Source organism: Physeter macrocephalus, chromosome 11, assembly GCF_002837175.3.
Source record: "Physeter macrocephalus isolate SW-GA chromosome 11, ASM283717v5, whole genome shotgun sequence".
Lineage (NCBI taxonomy): Eukaryota > Metazoa > Chordata > Mammalia > Artiodactyla > Physeteridae > Physeter > Physeter macrocephalus.
In genome coordinates, this window is record NC_041224.1 from 8,958,365 (window position 1) to 8,980,093 (window position 21,729).

Here is a 21,729-nt window from a genome sequence, read left to right on the forward strand (position 1 = left end):
CTAAACTATGCCACAAATGAACCTATTTACGAAACAGAAACAGACTCATGGACATAGAGAAGAGACTTGTGGTTGCCAAAGAGGAGAGGGTTGAGGGAGGAATGGAGTGGGAAGTTGGGGTTATCAGACGCAAACTATTATATATATCGATAGAATGAATAAACAACAAGATCCTACTGTATAGCACAGGGAACTATATCTAATATCCTATGATAAACAATAATGGAAAAGAATATACAAAAAAGAATGTATATATATGTATAACTGAATCACTTTGCTGTACAGCACAAATTAACACAATATTGTAAAACAACTCTACTTCAATAAAAAATAAAAAAGATGGCAGTATTGCAAAACAGAGTCTGCACCCCCCTGCCAAGGCTTGGAGGAGAGTCACTCAGTGGATGTTGGATTGTGACATACATGAGAAGCTGACCTTTACTGGGTTAGACCAATGAGATACCTAGGATCATTTTTTAGAGCAGATAGCATTACTTGTCCCAACAGAAATGTCTACTTAAAATATAGTTATGCACAACACTATTTAAATATCACGTTATATATAAATATACAAATATAGAAATATTCATCTTTCCGAACCCTTATTCAGATTTCATAAAACAACCTCTTTTAAACTTTCCACCTGTCTCATGGACATCAGTAGAGACACAGACTCCTCTAATCCCTTTCCAGAGGAAACTTCCATCCAAGTTGTTGGAAACAATACTTTTTGGAGTCCTTAAGTTCACCATAGCCCATATTTATCATTGTGAGGTCATATTCCCAGAAGTAAATGTTAAATTTCTATCTAAATTTTTAAGTCCAATTTATCAGGTGACTTATATAAACACCCCCCAAAAAGATTGATTCAGGCCAATGTATCTTCAGCAAACAATGCATCGTTATTCAAAAGAAAGTAATTGAGAATGTGCTCCCTGCACCAGGAGAGTTAGTGAGGGTTCAAATATAAGGTGATTCTCTTTTCTGAGGAATAATTTTCGGGGAAAAAGCTTCACCTTATATCCAGGGCATATGCGGTAATCTTTGGCAAATTTATATTTCTGAACATTTATTTTTGCAAATTCTCTAAGTGCATGTGGGAAAAATAAACACGATTTATTTTTGTTCAGTTGTATAAGCTCATTTAGTTTTGGCACCTCCATGGAGTGGGAACCTAGTACCATTATGTATGTAGAAGAATCTCTGATTATTTTGTCAGGTGCCTTTGTGTTTAAAAAACACCAAATTTGCTTTGCAAGCAACAGTACTTCTGATTATAAAGCCATGTATGTCAGAGAGAATTAATTCACACATGTATATGGTCTAAGTAGCCCTTTTAAGGACCAACTGTTACCCACAAATCCTGTTCTAATTTTTCTTTACTGGTAGAGGGTAGGCAATGATTAACAGAAAGGAAAGAGCACTATTTTGGTTGGGTGATTAGTTTTTATTTATTAGTTAGTCTCTGCTCTGTTCACCATGAATAAATTATTCCTGACGGTTCAAATTTATACTTTCCTGCCAAAATTGCTGGCTTAGCAAAGTACGCTTGAAATGGTTTCTAACATTTTGTTCAAATTTGAAATTAAATAGGCATTTCTCAACTTCTCTACCAAAGAGAGGAAAACTCTTTTTTTTAGTAGACTAATCATCAATGAACATAAAATGTAAATTAATTCACTACCTGTGCCTTACTCTTCTTTTATTGAAACTGGCTTACAGTTTTTCAAGGTAATATCTATTTAACTATTATCCTTTGAAACATTCTTCATCGAAGGTATGATATTCATTTTCATTCTGAAATACTCTTTTTATTAACCTTACTGATTCTCTAAAAATGATCTAAGAACACTCTAGATGTTTATGATGCTTAAAGAGTTATTCTACACTCAAGGCCTAACCTACAGGACAAGGGCTAATATTCTGGCCTCATCGACGCTACAGGTTCTCGAAATAGGACCAGAATTTGTTGGGCTCTAAATAGATCTCAATGATTTTGATGTGTGTCTGCAGCACATACACAAATATGTACACACAAAAACAAAATTTCAGAAGAGATAAATCTACTGAAAATTTTTGGTGAAAATAGTGAAAGATTTATTAGGTCATTATTTCACAGCTTTATTTCTGTCAAAGACAGAGGCAAAAGGGTGATAATTGGGAAGGACTCTGGGAAATTTATGAAATAGCAAGGACCCTACCCTCATAGAAATGACCCTTCACGTAGCTGCTATCGGGTCAAATCAGGTGAATTTTCATGGCTTTAAAATGAAATGTTGTGTTGGATTATCTGTTGCCAATTCAGCCCTTCCCCGTACTCTCCCATATATCAAAGGGCATGGATGCCTGGGAATTATATTTACAGAACTTCTCCCAGCAAGGAACCTGGTTGGATTCCCGCAATGAGAGGTACTTGTGTGAGACGCAGAAGGCAGGAGAGAAGCCATATTATTGTTTTACCACCAGCCATTGAGAGGTTTTCCAGTAAAATAGGCCAGCAGTTCTCAACATGTGGTTCAGGAACCCCAAGAAGTCCCTGAGACCCTCTTAGGGAGTCCACAGGTCAAAACTATTTTCATATCCACACTAAGACATTATTTGCCTTTTTACACTTTCATCCTCTTCCCACTGTACAGTGGAACAGAGACAGCCTGGAACCTGGGATCCTTTGCTGCAGTGCTTGCACCTGGACAAACGTCTCCTCCAGCAAAAAAAAATACAAAGAAACTGTAAGGGACTAAAAGGGACAACTGTGTGCATTCACAGTTGGGGCAAATTATCGACAAGAAGATACGGAAAGACCAAAACCCCAACTGCCATTTCTGAGGAGCCGGGAGCAAAAGCAGGATACTAAGCACGCCCCCTGCACTCAACACCACCAAGGGAGTGGGCAGACCACCTAAGCCACCCTTCTGGCCCGACCCCTGGACACACACCTACCCTCACGCCATATAGGGAAGCAGCCCACCCCCCTCGGGGAGCGAGCCAGGGAACCTGTTACTTGTTCTCTCTCCCCGATGCTGCAGCAGGAGCCCCAGGAAAGCCTTGCCTGAATTTCTTGTCTGGCCTCTTTTCAATTTCTGTTGATTAGGGAAGGCCAAGAAGCCGGGTCGGTAACAGAGTGTTCCAGAGGCTACATGACCTGTGATGACATCTCACCTCTGAAGGCTACGGGAATGGAATGTGTATTTGTGTTTTCTTTCTTTCTACATTTTTCTTTTCATTTTTAATGCAATCAATATCAATAGATGTAACCTATATACACAAAAGTTCTTTGAGGTGTTCAATTTTTGAGATTATAAAGGGGCTGTGTCCCGAGAATCACCCACTTGGGTGCCTCAGGCAGCTGCAATTATCAGTGGTGATTTTCTGCTATTTCAGCAATTTCTTAATTCTCCCAAAGCTCCTGGCAAACCTGAGAACTGGTAACTTTCTCTAACTTCATTTCTTTAGTTCCTTTACATTTTGTAAATTTTTAATTCCCTGTATTAACTTCTTCCCTCCATGAAATATTTAAAGTGGTTTTTGTTTTCTTGACCAAACCATGGTAGGATTGAATTGATGCTCAAAGCAAGATACTATGAATTTATTTTAAATAAATCTATAAAATCATACCATGTGGGAAATCTCTTTCCCTCCTCCACCTCTATCCCCACTACGAATTAAAAGAACCTCCCCTCAAAACGTTTGCTTTTCAAGTTGATGGCCAAAACTCTTACTGTTCTCTGTTTTAAAACGGTTATTCTATATTAAACACTCTATGTGCTTATCAGAGAAAGCTCAAAATTAACTGAAAAGCTTTACAGGCAGGCAACTCTACCAGAGTTCTTGTTGAAATGGATATGACTACTGTTAACATAGTGTGTTCTAACACAGTAGTTACATTTCAAGTCGTTCCATGCTACTAAAAAAACAAACATCTGATTAAAAACAATAGTTTTGATTGTGGAAAAAAAAGCTGAGGCTAGAAAGTGTCAAACTTGCTATAACAAATTTATTCTTCCCAGTGGGTATTTATATAAGCTTAAAAGTTTAACCACATAATACCACTCACAACCCGTCATCTGATTACATATGTCATCTGCACAAGAAAGGGCTTTTCTTGGCTTATCGATACCAGCCAGCCTCAGCATATATGGAGTCTTAGACATTCTTCCCCCTCTTGACCCATTTTCTGATAAACAAACCCAGTTCAAACAAAGCTGCTGAGTGGTAAAAACAGCAGCTTTTTTTTTTTTTTTTTTTACATGCTTGGTCTTGATCACCACAACAATACTACCAAGAGGTAGCTACACAATGCAGACCTTGATGCTTCATCACATGGTTTCCAATAAAACTGAGTTACAAGAAATGTTGGGTAACTTTACAAAAAAACTGGTTCTTGGGGTCTCTCACACAGTTATATTAAACTGCTGTTCCTAAAACCAATCTTCCTCTCTTGGGGGCACGCTGGTCCCCTTGCACGAAATATACTATCTTGATCATCTTTGTATCTATCTGCAGCACTGCACACTGCCTGGTAACAAATAGACTCTCAAATAAATAGGTAAATGTACACACATACACATATATGTGTGTGTGTTTGTATACATATCTATTTTTAAAATAAATAAATAGTATTATCTAAACAGTTACACTCTAATGAGGTCAAAAAATAACAAGCACAGCATCATGTAGCCCAAAGGGAAGAGATGCTTGGACAGTAGTGTTAAGAAGAGGTTGACACAGGTCATCTTTTCTCTCAATGGTGTTAAAACATTTATTTTGGATGTATACCCTGTTGTTTTTGAAACACAGCACAAGTGAATTTCTTCTTCCTAGTGACTTCTGAAATTGTTTTTGAAAACTTATTTTTATATTTTTGTTTCTAACAGTTGTACTGAGGCTTAAGTGGTGTACAATTACACACACACACACACACACACACACACAGAGTACAATTTGGTAAGTTTTAACTTTTGTATCTAATACATGTGTATACATATCTATTTTTAAAATAAATAAATAGTATTATCTAAACAGTTACACTCTAATGAGGTCAAAAAATAACAAGCACAGCATCATGTAGCCCAAAGGGAAGAGATGCTTGGACAGTAGTGTTAAGAAGAGGTTGACACAGGTCATCTTTTCTCTCAATGGTGTTAAAACATTTATTTTGGTTGTATTCCCTGTTGTTTTTGAAACACAGCACAAGTGAATTTCTTCTTCCTAGAGACTTCTGAAATTGTTGTTTTTGAAAACTTATTTTTATATTTTTGTTTCTAACAGTTGTACTGAGGCTTAAGTGGTGTACAATTACACACACACACACACACACACACACACAGAGTACAATTTGGTAAGTTTTAACTTTTGTATCTAATACATGTAACTACTGCAATCAAGATAAGCATAAGGTATCAGGAGGTGAAAGAAGGAAGGATGAAAAAGGAGCAAGAGGAAACTTCTGGGGGTGACAAATAATGATCATTTTTATATTTAAAATTTTAAAACTGACTTCAAATAGAATATATGTGGTATTTTTGTTCAATCTGTGGCTAGTTTCAGAGTTAAAGGAAAGTCTTAGTGAGTAGCTTGACAGTTTGGATGATTAAAGAGTTTTCATTTTTTTCCCCACAAGCCTTAGAATCACATTGCTATTTCTAAAATGAATCTATTCTTCCTTAAAAAGATAAATAATGGTCTTGTGACAGATATATGTCCATAGAAAGGAGATGTTACAGTATTAACAAAAATATCCTTGGGGCTTATCCATTTTGTTTCTTGACTTTTATCAGATGCACAGACAGTAGTTTTGTCTCGGTTAATTTCCTTGACTTTTTGGCTTTTTCAAGGAGCAAACTATTGCTATTTATGTGTCAAGCTTTTAAGCAAAGGGAAAAAACATGGTTAGCTCTTTGTCATATCATGGATTATCAGAAGGAAAGCCTGTATTTAAGCTGACATTTTCACTAACTCCATGGAAGTACATTCCTGATTTAAACAGAATATATTTGCTCTTAGAAGCAATAACCATAGGAAAAGGCCAAATGGGATTTTTAGGCAGTGTTGGGAAATTGATAAAAAGAGCTCAGGGCTTACTGCAGGCATCAGGATAGAAGCAGACTCATTTTATTCCCACAGACAAATGTAAATGGATGGGGAAGGCAAACAAGACACTGACTGTAGGTTGTTAAAAGTATATAAAATCTCAGAAAAGCACACAACCACATATAAATAGAAACATAGAAGCATCTGACCAAACCCAGATATAAATGATTAAGAGATTATCTACTTAAATTCTCCATTTGGTTAACATGAAATACAAATTTATAAATGCTTTTCATGAGGATAAATAGGAACCAAACACGTATGTACTTAAGCACACTCCCCCAGCTCGTTTATACATCAGAATCCCATCTACTCTTCTTGGTCATTTCTTTTTGGAAATATGTCTCAACAACTCAAATCACAGGTCATAGCACTTCATACTGCCTAGTGCCAGTTGAGACACTGAACTCAAATGAAATACTTTTAGAAGGTGACCAGCAACCATTAAAAAAATAACTCTTATATGTAAACGTTCTGTGCGACTATGAAGTTGTAAGGCAGGTTTATGGATTACTCTGACTTGGACTTATCATTTTAGAGCAGGCTTGATCTCTGCTCATATTAGTACTGATCTACCTAAGAAACAGTTTCTTTTTCCCCATTTTTTTGTGGTACTAGGACCCCTTTAAAACATATTCTTGATTTTCTGTTTAGGCAGATAAATAATTATAAAATAAAAAGAGGATTTTACCAAAATTCAGATGCAATAATGTAGCATTTCTCCCAAGTCTGGCAATGAGACAAACTTGACATTTGGACAACCATTCCACCAAAGAATAGCTAACAATGCTAGATTAATTATTATTTTTTTGAACTTTTCAGAGATAGCTGTTGAGAATTTTCCAGTAGTAAAATACTCGAATCCTCTGATTTAAGAGAACAATGAATCCCAAACAGAATTGAAAAAAAAAGAAAAAGAAAAAGAAAATCTGCATCTTGACAGAACAGAGTGACACTGCAGAACAGCAAAGACAGAGAGAGAATCTCAGAGCAGAGAGGAGAAAAAGAAAGTGCATACAAAGAATTGACAGTAACGTTGAGAATTGGCTTCTCAACAGCCAGAAGCCAAGAAATGGTAAAACAGCACCATCCAAGTGCTAGGAAAAAATATCAACCTAAAATTGTTTTCAAGCAAAACTATCTTTCATAAATGAGTAGGTGACCAGCAACCATTAAAAAAATAACTCTTATATGTAAACGTTCTGTGCGACTATGAAGTTGTAAGGCAGGTTTATGGATTACTCTGACTTGGACTTATCATTTTAGAGCAGGCTTGATCTCTGCTCATATTAGTACTGATCTACCTAAGAAACAGTTTCTTTGTCCCCATTTTTTTGTGTTACTAGGCCACCTTTAAAACATATTCTTGATTTTCTGTTTAGGCAGATAAATAATTATAAAATAAAAAGAGGATTTTACCAAAATTCAGATGCAATAATGTAGCATTTCTCCCAAGTCTGGCAATGAGACAAACTTGACATTTGGACAACCATTCCACCAAAGAATAGCTAACAATGCTAGATTAATTATTATTTTTTTGAACTTTTCAGAGATAGCTGTTGAGAATTTTCCAGTAGTAAAATACTCGAATCCTCTGATTTAAGAGAACAATGAATCCCAAACAGAATTGAAAAAAAAAGAAAAAGAAAAAGAAAATCTGCATCTTGACAGAACAGAGTGACACTGCAGAACAGCAAAGACAGAGAGAGAATCTCAGAGCAGAGAGGAGAAAAAGAAAGTGCATACAAAGAATTGACAGTAACGTTGAGAATTGGCTTCTCAACAGCCAGAAGCCAAGAAATGGTAAAACAGCACCATCCAAGTGCTAGGAAAAAATATCAACCTAAAATTGTTTTCAAGCAAAACTATCTTTCATAAATGAGTTTTTTTTTTTTTCCAGAAAAATAAAGAGACTTCTCCATCAAGAATGTTCTCATGGAAGAAACTTAGAAATGATCAACTTCAAGAATAACAATGGGGGCTTCCCTGGTGGCGCAGTGGTTGAGAGTCCGCCTGCCGATGCAGGGGACACGGGTTCGTGCCCCGGTCCGGGAAGATCCCATATGCCGCGGAGCGGCTAGGCCCATGAGCCATGGCCACTGAGCCTGCGCGTCCGGAGCCTGTGCCCTGTGCTCTGCAACGGGAGAGGCCACATCAGTGAGAGGCCCGCGTACCTCAAAAAAAAAAAAAAAAAAAAAGAATAACAATGGTATCAGAAGAATCCTTAATACCCGAAGGAAATGATGAACAAAGGCAGGAGTAGTGAAATGCATAAATCAAAACAAATACAGAATTGTTTTTAAAAGATAAATAGTACTACTACTACTATTATCTATTATGTAGGATAAAAAGCAGATAAAATGAAATTATTAGCAGAAATATGTCAGGAAGGAGTCATCAGGTTTAATTGTTCTAAAGTCCTTATATTGTCCAAAAGGAAGGCTAAATTACTGATTAACTTTAGATTATTTTAAGAATTCATGCTGAAATTTCCAAGGTAGCCACTAAAAAACCAGAACTATAATGTACAACTTCCAAACTAGTAAAGAGTAAAAACAGATTTAAAAAAGAAATTCAATCATCTCAAAAGACAGAAAAAAATATTGAGATGGGAGATAAAATAGAAGACTGAAACATACTAAAAGCACAAAGTAAGATTGTGGTGCAAAATAAGTATAAATGTGTATAATCTCAAAGTAAGAAGATTAACTGCTATATTTTAAAAAGACAAAAATTGTCATGTTGAACCAAATAAATAAAACTGAGCCATGTCCCATTTGAAATAGACCTAAAATCAAAGGACAGAGAAAAGACAACAGTAAGATAACCTGCACATATGTGGGAAATAGCAAATTTCTGAATAACTCACAGCTCAAATAAGGAATCAAAATGAAAACACTTAAAACTGAACAATAATGAAATCCTACATGTCGAAATTTGTGGAATACAGAAAATACGGCTCTTCAATAGAAATGTAAAAGCATATATGATTAACAGAGGAGAGGATGAGAAATAATGAGCTAAGTGCCTGACTTGAATTAAAAAAGAAATTAGAAGGGAATTTTTTAATAGGGAGAAATTAATGAAATAGAAAACAGAGAGAATTAGAAACTAAATTTTATTCTTTGAAAATATTAATCAAATAGATAACTATTACTGAAATTAAGTAAAAAATTGAAAGGGAAAAAGAAAATGTAACTATAGATACTACAGGGATTAAATAAAATAATGAGAACATTATGAATAAGTTTATGGCTAAAATAATCTGAAAACACAGATGAAGTGGGAAAAGAATTAGAAAGTTTTCTTTAACAAAAGATAGATTAATTTTAATTAGAAAGATATTCTATAATAAAGAATTTAAATCAATAGTTAAAAAAATCTTCCCATCAAAAAACAAAAACCACAGCATGTGTAGAAATTTTCCCAGTGAATTCTAGAAAATATTCAAGGAAGAAATATCAGAACATAACATAAATGCTTCCAGGGAAGAGAAATTAAAAAAAAAACAAACACACCAAAAAACAAACCAATTTCATGAGAGTAACAAACTTCAATCTCAAACCACATAACAACAGTACAAAACAGGGAAAAATAGGGGTGTTTCCCTTGCAAACACACATACAATACACGCACACGCACACGCACACACACACACACATCTTAGAAAGTTAAATCCAGCAAAATATTAAAACAGGTAGAACATTGTAAAAATGTTGTTTATCCCAGTATGCAAAGTCATTTTAATATAGAAAATCTATTAATATAATTAACTATAAAGAGAAATTTAAAGATAAAAATCATATAATGATTAAAAGATGCAAAAAGGGGCATTTGATAAAATTCAATATCAATTCATGATTTTTTTTAACCCAACAAACTAGAACCAGAAGAAATCTTCCTGTTAAAGTCTATCTATAGAAAACCCACAACAAATATTTTACCTAACAGTAAAATAAAAGCATTCTCTTTAAAAACTCACAAACACCAGGATGCCTATTATTACCATGTATAATACAACCAATATTGCAGTGGAGGGTCTAGTCAGTGCAGTAAGATGAGAACAAATTGAAAAGTTAAAAGAACTGGGGAGGAAGAAACAGAATTTTCAGTATTCATACGATAAGACTGCCCTCTCTATGTCTGATAGAAAACCCAAGAATCTAGAGAAAATTTATTAGCATTTATTAATTGCTAGAAAGACTGATGAATGTAAAGATTTTTCATAGAAAATCAACTACCTTTCCATACATTAGCAAACAGAAACTATAGCTTGAGAGAGAGAGAGAGAGAGAGAGAGAGAAAGGGAAAATGTGAGACGAAGGGACTGTAACAGTGACTAAAAAAAAAAATATATATACACCTAGGAACAAATACAAAAAGTGTAAGCATGGACCTTTTGACCTTTATGGACAAAATTATAAGACATTCAAGAACTGAATTAATGGAGAGATATTTCATAGGCATGGATAAGATGACTCAATATTATAACAAAGGCATTTTACCCCAAATTAATCTACAGACAAATGCAATCTCAAATCTCAGTTGAGTATATTTGTATTTGTTTCTTTTTTCTTTTTCAGCTGAATTTCATACATGTTATCTAAAATTTATAGAGAAGAGAAAAGTCCAAGAATAGCCAACTCTGTCCTGAAGAATATTAGTGGGTTGACATGCCCAATATTTATTTTAACACTACAGTAATTAAGTAGTATGGAGCTGACACAGGAAAAAGAGCCAGAAATAGACCTACTCATATGTTGAAAATTGATTTGTGACCAAGCAGGCATTTTAGACCAGCAAGGAGAGAATACGCTATTCAATAAATAGCTCTGGAACAAATATCAGATCCCTATCTCACGCCATATACAAAAGTTAATTCCAGAAAGATTAAGAGCTTAAATATGAAAAGATAAAATTTCAAAACTGTTAGAAATAAAGTTAGAATTCTTTAGGAATTCTTCAGGGTCGGGAAGACTTTCTTAAACAAGATCCCCAAAGCACAAACAGTGACAGAAAGGATGGATAAATCTCAATTATAATTAAGAAAGCTATAAAAACGTAAGAAGAGCAGCTATAAGCCAAAATCTTTCAGCAAAATAACCAATAAAATAATCAGATACCAAATATATAAAATACTCCTATAAATGAACAGAAAAAGACAACTTGATCGAAAGTCCAAAGGTATGCACAGCCACTTCTTAGAATTAGACAACAGAGGTCAATAAATATATTTAAAGTATTCCATTTTCTAAGTAATCATGGAAATACAAATAACACCACCCTGAGACTTTTAATTTTTCACCTGCTAGATTGGCAGAAAATAAATATATAAATCTGATGATATTAAATGCTGTAGAGGACGTGGAACGAAAGGAACTCTACTACCACAATGGTAGGATTGTAAATTAAGACAACCTCTTTAAACACTAACTGCCGCTATCCAGGAAAGGTAAAAACACACATACCTTATAAGCCAACAATTCCACTGCTAGTTATACATATCCTAGAGAAATTCTTGCACACATGGACCAAGAGACAAGTGCAAAAATTTCCACAGCAGGACTGTTTGTAGTCACTTAAATGTCCATTGACAGGCGAACAGATCAACTCAGGCAGTTCCTATACTGGCATACCATATAGTGGTAAAAGTGAATAAATTACTGTGACAAAACAACAAGGTCCTACTGTATAGCACAGGGAACTATATTCAATATCCTGTGATAAACCATAATGGAAAAGAATATGATAAAGAATGATATATATGTATAACGGAATCACTTTGCTGTACAGCAGAAATTAACACAACATTGTAAAACAACTATACTTCAATAAAACTTTTTAAAAAACTTACTGTGACAAAAATCAACATGAATGAATTTTACACAGGTAACCTTGAGCGAAAAAAAGCAAGTTACCAGAAAACCACCGTAATAGGATGCCATTTAAATAATGGTTCAAAAACACAAAAATGAAGCAGTATATTGTATGGAATATAAACATAAGTGATATGACAAAATACAATGCAAAGAAAGAGAATGAGAAACACCATGGGTACGTACGTTTTTACCTTAGTGTTGTAAGTACTCTTTTATACATACTATTATTTAATTTATTGAAAAATATAATTGAGAATCTGACATCCTATTTTAATACATGTTTATTTTATCATATATTTATAGTTAACACCTGCAAAAAATGTCACTATTGCATATCACTCTTCAATTAGAGCATACTTATCAGTATATAAGGGACAAACTCTTTCCAATGACCATGAAGTCACATAATTGTAATTTTTTCATCAGCTGTATTCCCACGTTACACAAGCAAATTGAATTATCTGATAGGCTGCACATGGGAGTACTTAGCCATTTTAATGTCTTATGTTTGAGTCCTTTATATTATTGTCTTTCCTCTTCACTAATTACTCCAAAAAGGACAACAATTAGACTTCAAAGGGACCAAGAATTCTGGACATCTGTTTGTGGAAGACACACAGTAGATTTTATAATATAGACCTCATTTTATAGGAAAGATACCCCAATTTATAGTACAGGACAGCTCCTCAGAAACTGAGCTGGAATAGACCCTTGCCCAAGACAGGGAACAGAAAGCCTGAGCAGCTGCTAGTTGGGAATCTGGCTTCACAGAGGGACCCCTTTCTCCTGCGAAGACCAGCTCTGCTCAGATGTGCTTCCTGCTTTCATCCCATGCTTTGTGCAGCAGCACTGGGGGTGAGGGGGACTCTATGAAACAGAAAATTTTCTGAAAAGTCTTCTTCATGTTATCTTCAGCCAAGACTATTCAATGATTGTTATTTACTAAAAAATGTCCTAAAGTAACCCAAAGTCATTCTTCATATCACTCACTATACTACCTGGAGGGAGACAGAAATGAACTATACATCCTGATTCCCCCCTCCGAGGTCACATGTAGTTGTAGAGACAAGACAGAACCTCATAGACTAGTTAAGTTACAAGATGCAGGTGGCAAAATGTGATTACATCCAAAGGCTTAGGGTTCCCTTCACACATTTCCTATCACTCAGTAGATCATGTGACACTGAGTCCACAAATATTTATCCCACCTCTACCAAGGAGTCAAATTGCTAAGTGTCAACCGGGTAAGTCTCAGTCCAAGTTGCTCCCAGTTTACATGTTGGAGAAGAGAAACATATGGTCTGATAAAGGCCTCAAGAAGCAAGGACAGTTATTTGGGGCAGGAGGTGACAGGTGAGGACACAGGGAGGGTTGATGGGACTGAGCAATGGACCACGCCAGACCAGAGCGCATGGCTGCTGAATAAAAGGGACCCTCTCAGTGGAATCCTAAATCTTTGGGCAGGAGAACGTCCTGCTCCTGGGAACATTTAATATGTCGTTTATTTTTCCAAGAAGCCAGAAAGACGGCAGGAGATTTCTGTCTAATCAAGGGAAAAAGGACAATCAGGCAACAGATAACCTTAATGTTCTGTAATCTGCAGGTAGGGTCTCCTCCACACATCTAGTCAATGTCCTGGTTATCCCAATCCAACAGGTAATCTAAGCAAGCATAAACAAGAGCCAATACGTAGATGATATTTTGAGAGTTAACACAAGACAAAGCACGTCAGAAACTCACAGACCAGTACATCAACTACAGAAAGATTCGTTCCCACTATCTGCTAAACTTGAAAGGACTTTTCAGTTCTGTGTCCCTTCATACAGGCCATTGGAAAATCTGAAAACAAAACACAAGATTGAAATCACTCATCATTGACAACTGTTTAAACTAGAACATCCTTTATGGTTATACAGCACATGAAAGTATTTAGAGTACCATATATCTGCCCAACCTCCCCTTCCACACTAGACTAAACACTACAGCTGAAATAAGAATTCCAAGAAGAATGTATGTGGTCATCGCCTCAAGTATCTGAGAGCAAAGGAAAACACTTCCCAGATTTAGGGCAACGTCCCACAGTTTTTAAGGCATCAGCCATTCTAACTGGAGGAAGACTGGGATCCTTAACAAAGGTTCTTGTACTTTGTAAACCCTTAGGGTACATGGATTTGTTTCAGGGGTCTATGAAGGCCACCCTCAATTTCCTCATTTATAAAATGGGGTAAATATATCTGTCCTCCCTTCCCCATGAAGTAGCTGTAAGGACCAAGCAAAGTAATACACAAGGAATTTCAACACTGAGACACGGTATAAACGTGAGCTACTACTTGCTGATGGTACGTAAGCTGACTGTTCCTCTGGAAAAGGCTCGAAGATTTCATGATATTCAAAGGCATTCATGATCCAGAAAAGATGAAGAAATCATTTTTTAAAATCCTTAAAAAAAGGTTCCATGTTGATATGTTAACAATAAACATTTTTTTTTCAGCCAAGGAAATACCATATATATTTCAGGGAAATACAAAAAATTACTTCAAGAGCTAAGATTACAAGGTACCCTATTTGTCTAAGTCAAATGGATAGTTTTTCTTAGACCACAGTTAACAAGTGTGACTGACCTTTATTAATATCAACACATTTTACGTAGATAGGAATTTTTAGGGAAAAAAAATTCAAACTCCTTTTTTATAGAGTTACAATTTACTAAATGCCTGCTTTTTCATTTTACCAAAACATTTAGCAAAAGTATAAGAATGGAAACAAATGGTTCATGTTTTGTAAAACTAAGGTATTCAGGAGAAACTTAACGTTATCGTTTTGAGGTATAAACATGACTATGTTTTAAAATTAAAAATCCTTTTCAGTTCCAAATCCCTTTGGATAGGGTCAAACTCCAACATCAGACTAAATTCTGTACTGAAGATGGTTGTCTGGGTATAGCTGAGACTTCAAGTAGCCGACTCACGCTCAAAGAACAGGCCTTGGTATGATAGCAGAATATTAGTGAAGTGTACATTTCTTAATGTGTTAAGCTTAAATACAATATTTAAGGTTGGGATACACTCCTTTAGTGGAGTTTTGATCACCTGGATAAGAGGATACTGAGGCACTGCCTCCTCTGAGATGCCGACTCAGATGCAGATCATGTGGTAAAATGGACACAAAACATAAGGCAGCTCGTAAACTCTAGTGCACAGTCCGGAGTTGCTGCGGGACCTGGGCTTCAGGGTGATCAACTTCTCCCTTTCATTTTAAAGTGAGGAGGTGAAGAAGAGAGTATTGTACATTACCATGGGGCTACTAGTTAAATGTCCTTTTAGACTGCACTCCTGATAATTAGGGATCAAGGCTTAATCATTTTATATCTTCTAGCATCACCCATACCGCAAGGGAGGGGATCAAATATAGGTGTGTTGAATGAATAATGCCTTCGTTTAGCATGTGGAGATTTTTGTCTATTCAAAGGATTTTTATGCTTCATTATGTGTATCCATTATAGGATTATTATGTTTCAGATTACTTAAACGCACAGAATTAAGCTAGTAGCATATGCCAATGATCTGCTTTAACTCTGCGTGACTGTGTGTGATACAGGGTTGCCTTGTAAACCAACGTGTAACTTGACTTGCATCTGCAAGGAATGTTGGTTGACTCAAATGTAGGGTTACAATGGGTCCAATAAATATTTCATCCAAGGATGACCACAGTTCCTCTAAGAAGACAAAAGTAAGAGTTAAGCTGTTTAAAATCCAGGGAATGGATCTAGAAAGCAGAAAGACTGGATAACTTGATTGATGACTGACTGCCGACATTTTTGCTTCCTTCCTGCCAAACACACTTCCTGGTCCCATCTAGGGAGGTAGGGTGAGCAGAGTGTTAACCTCACTTTTTTTTAAAGTGAGGAGAAGAACTGACTTTTCTTTTTTTAAAGCAATCAATGTTAATCCTGCAAATATCAGTAGAAAGAACTCTTAGTACGGAATAACTAGATCAAAAATAACTTTCCCAGCTTATGTCATCCATCTTCCTTCCTCAAGACAGGATTTAGTTAAAATAAATGAACACTTTCTCAAGCCACACAAGTTTCTTTAAAACCATCACTAAGGCAGTTTCCTAGTTTTTCTTTACAACACATTCTCATCTCTCTTGAGTCAATTATAACATCCAACTTTACATTTCTGGCTGCTATAATTTTTAGACCATTCCTTTCACCATTTTTTTTCCTTAGGAGGAGACAACACTTATGAAATCTCTTTTCAAATAGTTTCATTGTAATTTCAATCCTCTCTCCCTTGACCTACTTAAACTCAATTTCTTCAGCATTCTTCATCCAACCTGTTTCCTAGATATTTGATTATTTTTCCATTTTTCTATAGGAAGACCCTATTCAAACATTTTTAGGCACATCCCATTTCCATCTCCATTTAACCGAGAGTACAGTACACAATATATCCTGAGAGCTCCTTTTTTTTTTTTTTTGGCCACACCACGTGGCATGCGGGATCTTAGTTCCCCGACCAGGGATCGAACCCAGGTCCCCCTGCAGTGGATGCGTGGAGTCAACCACTGGACTGCCAGGGAAGTCCCCTGAAATCTCCTCCTTTAATAACATATTAGACTGAAGAAATTTTAGCTCAAAATTGTTGTTTAAAGGATATTAAAATGTAAAAAAGCATTCATTCCAATCAGTGGCATAAGTACCATAAACTAAACTCTAATTGTACTATCTGGATGCAATAGCTAAAAAAAAAAAAAAAAAAAGAAGCAGAGGTGGTGTTTTTATTTTTAAATTTGTTTTAATAGTTGCCATGCTGGGTTTTTTTTTTTTTTTGCTTTTTTTATTTAAGAAAAAAAAAGTTTTATTCCTTTAATCCCTCCAGAACATGTAACAAAGAGGCAGCATTAGTGCATTGTCAGTTTATCCTTCTAAGAGGGGCTCACTGATTAGGTGAAAGAACGTAGGACAGAATTCTACCAAACAGAAGCCTGGGTCCTTGTCCTAATTCTGTTACTTAAAAGCTCAATGAGCTTGAACAAGACTCTTCAATATCCACCATCAATTTCTTCATAAAATGGGGTAACCATACCTGCCCTCCTTTCCCCATTGAGTAGTTGCAAAGACCAAGCAAAGTTATACTTTGGGATACTAGGGACTGCAACACTGAGACACTACATAAACATAAGCTACTAATGGCTGATGGTACAGCTTAACAGCATCATTAAAAAAAAAGTCCAGGATACACACACACACAAAAAAATTCTTTACAGCATTATTCACAGGAGCCAAGAGGTGGAAGCAGCCCAAATGTCCCTCAACAGATGAATGAATAAAGAAAATGTGGTCTACCTACATAACGGAATATTATTTGACCTTGAAAAAGAAGGAAATTCTGTCACATGCTACAACATGGATGAGCCTTCAGGTCATGATGCTAAGTAAAAGAAACCATTCACAAAAGGACCAATACAGTATGATTTCATTTATATGAGGTACCTCGGGTAGTCAAAATCCTAGAATGGTAGTCGCCAGGGACTGGAGGAGGAGGAAACAAAGAGATATTGGCCAACAGGTGGAGAGTTTCAGGTTTGCAAGATGAGAAAGTTCTAGAGATGCAACACAACAACCAGAACATAGTCAACATGACTGAACTGTATACTTCAAAGTGGTTAAGAGGATTAATAATATCCACTTTGGTGTGGTTAGTTTAAGGTAAGTTGGAATTAGATGGGATTTAAACAAAATTAAACCAAAATAACAGCCTTTGTCGGGCCCTCAGTTAGCAATCTTGATAACCTTAGAAAAAAGCACATCACTGGATAGCAAAGGCTCTCTCCCCAAAGAGACATCCACTTCATGGTGGGGCATCTATAATCCCCATTGCCCTGATTCTAGTCTTCCAGCCCTCTCCCACCCACCCCAGCAGTATCTCCCATCCACCTGCCCCCCATTCCTACAGCCTTTGGCTCACTGCTGTTAGTCCATCACTTATCACCTTATGCTCAGTCAAGACACACATGTCTGGCATCATCATTAATTAGACCAGGAGCTTCTTGAGGGAGAAACCACATCTAGCAGATCTTTGATACTCCTTCTTCTAGCTCCTAGCTCAACAGCACAATACCACCCATCAAATGTTTGCTAATTGAATAAATTCTACTGTCTTACAGTTTTCAACATCTTTCCTTTAGTTGTTGGTGGGGCAAAAACTCAAGAGCAGCGAGAGGTTGAGTGTTTTAACTGCTTAAAGATCTTTGTGTTGTTCCCCGTTCATATCTGGTAGAGAGAAAAAGAGGGAAGAATCATGTATTTATAGCTGTGTTTATAAAGATACCACAAAGATGTTCAGTTACAGCTCTCAAAGAAAAAGAAGGCTTGAGCAGCAAAGTTTATAACAATCCTTCCCCAATCCATTTATGGTTTTGAAACAGCCAGAAGTCTGTATTATATTAACAGTCCTTAAAACGGTTCTTACACAAGAGTGCAGTTTGAATGTGGGCAAACCTCAGCACCCTAGAACTCCCATTAATAAAAACCATAAATCCACTGTAAGAGAGTGTTGAATTAGAGTATCGGGTTCCCTTTAAAACATGTAACTCTTATCCATTAGAAACTTAAAACTCACTCCCGGGTAGACTGCCAAGATAAATATAACCATAAGGAAACAGGGAACAATATGTAATTTTATTCCTAAAATACTCAGGTGTTACTCAGAAAAGAACCCGTGAGAAGAGCAAGAGAGCATTGTGTTAACTTGCTCTTGATAACAGAGGCACGAATCTACAGCCACAAGATTAAGAAGCACAGAGCCTGCCTTTACTCTCAAGGGACTCAAAGTCTAGTGCAGGGGACAGGACACCGCCTCAGTCCCGGGGATGGATAGGGGTGCGATTGGACCTGATCAATGAGCTGCTGTCAACATCATGTAATAGTGCAAATGACACTCAGGGCAGCTGTCACTGGACAGTACAGATGTGCCACCCAGCACTCACCACCGAGTCAGAAACAACTCCAAGACAGCAGTGACCACGTAATGGAGCAGAGCCCTATGGGGCCTTCCCAGGACAGAACCCCCCACCCCAAGTCCTCCACCTGCCTCATCTGTAGAAAAACTTGAGCCAGAGAATACGTTTCATCAGAGAAGTAAGAAAATGCAGATACAAAGGAAAACCGTCAAACAAGACAAAATAATAATTGTTTAGTCATTAAACAAAGTCAAGGACCTTTAGTTCCTTTTCAAGGGCTACGGATAATATTCTGAGCCATGTCCTGTGAGCTGTTGTGCAGATACTGAAACCCCACCAGGTGGAAGAAGTTAACTACATGATGACCAGACTGTAGCCATGACATAAGCTGCCACAATTCCAAAGAAACGGGAACAAACCGATCCTGGAACTGAAGACTAACTGTACTTAAAACAATCAAGATGATGCTCATCAGACCACCCCAGGACCAACCGCAAGACGACTGTCAGAACTGACTGTGCTATCCTGCATGAAGCCCCCTCCCTCTACCTACACACCCCTGAAACTCCCCTTGAAGAGCTCTTGCCCCCGACTGGCAATGGGGAGTTGGTTCTTTGGGACGTGAGTCCACCTTCTCCCCAGGATTGCTGGCCTCCTCAATAAAGCTATCTTTCCTTTTACCCAACACTTGTGTCTCAGTGTTGGATTCTTGAGCAACAAGCAGTCGAACCTGAGTTTGGTAACAACCATATATAATGGTGTATGGTGACCTTGCACAACTAAAAGGAATGAAAATAGTGGTTTCACTGCTTCTAATACAGACTCCCCATTCGACACTGAATTTGAAGGCAGGAGCAATGTGTTCCAGCCACCTGTGCCCATCCCAGTCCCCTATCTGGGAACTCTGGACTGGATGTGTACAGCTCATGCAGTTATCACTGGAACCAAGAGTGTCACATATAACTTATCAGAAGGTCAAGCAGCCAGTCTACGGCAGGGATGGAATCCAAATCCAGGCTTTCCTGAGTTGAGTAGTTGTGACAGAGACCACATGACCAGCAGCACCTTGAACATCTCCTATCTGACCCTTTACAGAAAAAAAACTGCTGACCCCTGGACCAAGGCTTTGAGCTTGGGAGGATGAAATTCACATAGACGGAAATAAGAAAATGCAGAGAAGAAAGGGTTTGAAGGAAAAAAATGGGGAGCTCCATTTTAAACGTCAGAACTGATAGAGATGCTGTAAAAAGGAAGATGTGAGATACTAACACTAGGGAGAGAGGCCAAGGGCAGAGGTGCAGACTTAAAGTGATGATGAAGCAGTGAGAAGGACGAGATGGTAAAAGGAAAGACGGCAGTGATTTAAAACTCATTATGGACGTGAAGCTCTCTATTCAAAAGGAGAACTTATACAGAAGTCCCAATATGTCAAAAAAGAAAAAAAAAAAAAAAAAAAAGGAGAGAGCTGCTTTGGCTGAATCTAGGAAGAATGCACCAGAACTCAAGCAGCTGGGCAGCCCTCTGCCTCGGTAGCAGCTCCCAAGAATCCACCAGTTTGAAAACCAAAGGGATGCCTCCAACGATAAAAGCCAGAAGGTCAAGGTTGGTGCATTTGGCTGGATGAACTTCCACACTTTGGTGGAGGGAAACAGTGGAAGAGATTGAAAAGGAACAACAAGAGAGGTAGTAGAAATAGGCTTATGTTGTAGCCAGGACCTGCCCGACAAAACTGACTCAATAGAGAAGAAAAACCCTGAGACCAGTGTGAGAAAGAGCCAGCCAGCCTGCTGGGGGATGGGAGACCACCCAGAGGAGAAGGAGCCACCCAAGCTGACAGCTGCCAACCTACAGACACAGGCAAGAGGCCATCCCAGATCAGCCAGTCACCAGCTCACCTGCCAGCTGGCCAGTAACGCATGGAAGAGCATCGTGACCTAAGCCACGAAACAGAGAGCAGTCTGTTCTGATGTGAAAGACAGTACAGGAATTGATGCTGTATATACTGCATGATCATAACTGCTCTAGAGGATTTCAAAAAGCTTTGCTTTTTCCTCTTCTATCTTTCAAATTGGCTATCATGAACAGTAATCACTCAGTAAGTGTTCTCAGTACTGTGTTATTACTATTATTGTCAATTAACACTGGAGATGGGTGGAATTACAGCACCAGCGTACATGACTGTACCTACCCAGTCATATTTATGAGTTATGCAGAAGCCTAACAGGTGCACAGGGCTTTCACATACTTTTGCTTTCTTACAGGTAGAAAAAAATGCAACCTAAGTTAATATGTATTTCAACAATAAATGAACTCATGATGTTGGAAATTAGACCTATTTTGCCAATTTTCTAGCTGTATTTGGAAGGTAGTTGCTATGAGCAAAAGAAGGCTGACAGTGTTTCAATGCAAAAATTAAGAGACAACATTAAAATCAACAATGGGAAAATAATTTGAGCCTAAAATATTTTCCAAAGAATGTCTCCCATACTTCATGTTTTTGGTGATGAGACCTTTCTGCTGGATTTTATTTCTTACCAATTAAATGTGTTATTTTTCCCCCTATGTGTAGCCATCTAGTTTTAATACCTGCCACATGTTCTTTGGATTTTACCCAATAGTCTACTTTGTGGGTTTAAGAGAGTATGTGATACAGGCATATACACATACTTCTCTCCTACCTCCCACGTGATTTTCCCAGTAAGATTCATTTTTTTTTTTTTTTTTTTTTTTTTGTGGTATGCGGGCCTCCCTCTGCTGTGGCCCCTCCCGTTGCGGAGCACAGGCTCCGGACGCG

General features: G+C 37.2%; 1 protein-coding gene across 5 annotated transcripts in view; it reads right to left on the reverse strand.

Annotated features, from left to right (window-relative positions):
* Positions 1-21,729, reverse strand: part of CACNB2 (calcium voltage-gated channel auxiliary subunit beta 2) — a 441,112-nt gene that overhangs the window by 128,183 nt on the left and 291,200 nt on the right. The window contains exon 3 of one of the 5 annotated variants that reach the window (XM_028495784.2): positions 18,139-18,246. The exons of the other annotated variants lie outside the window; for them this stretch is intronic. Coding sequence (XP_028351585.1) covers positions 18,139-18,150 — 12 coding nt within the window. The 5' untranslated portion in view covers positions 18,151-18,246. The remainder of the gene's footprint in view (positions 1-18,138; positions 18,247-21,729) is intronic. 5 annotated transcript variants of the gene reach the window in all.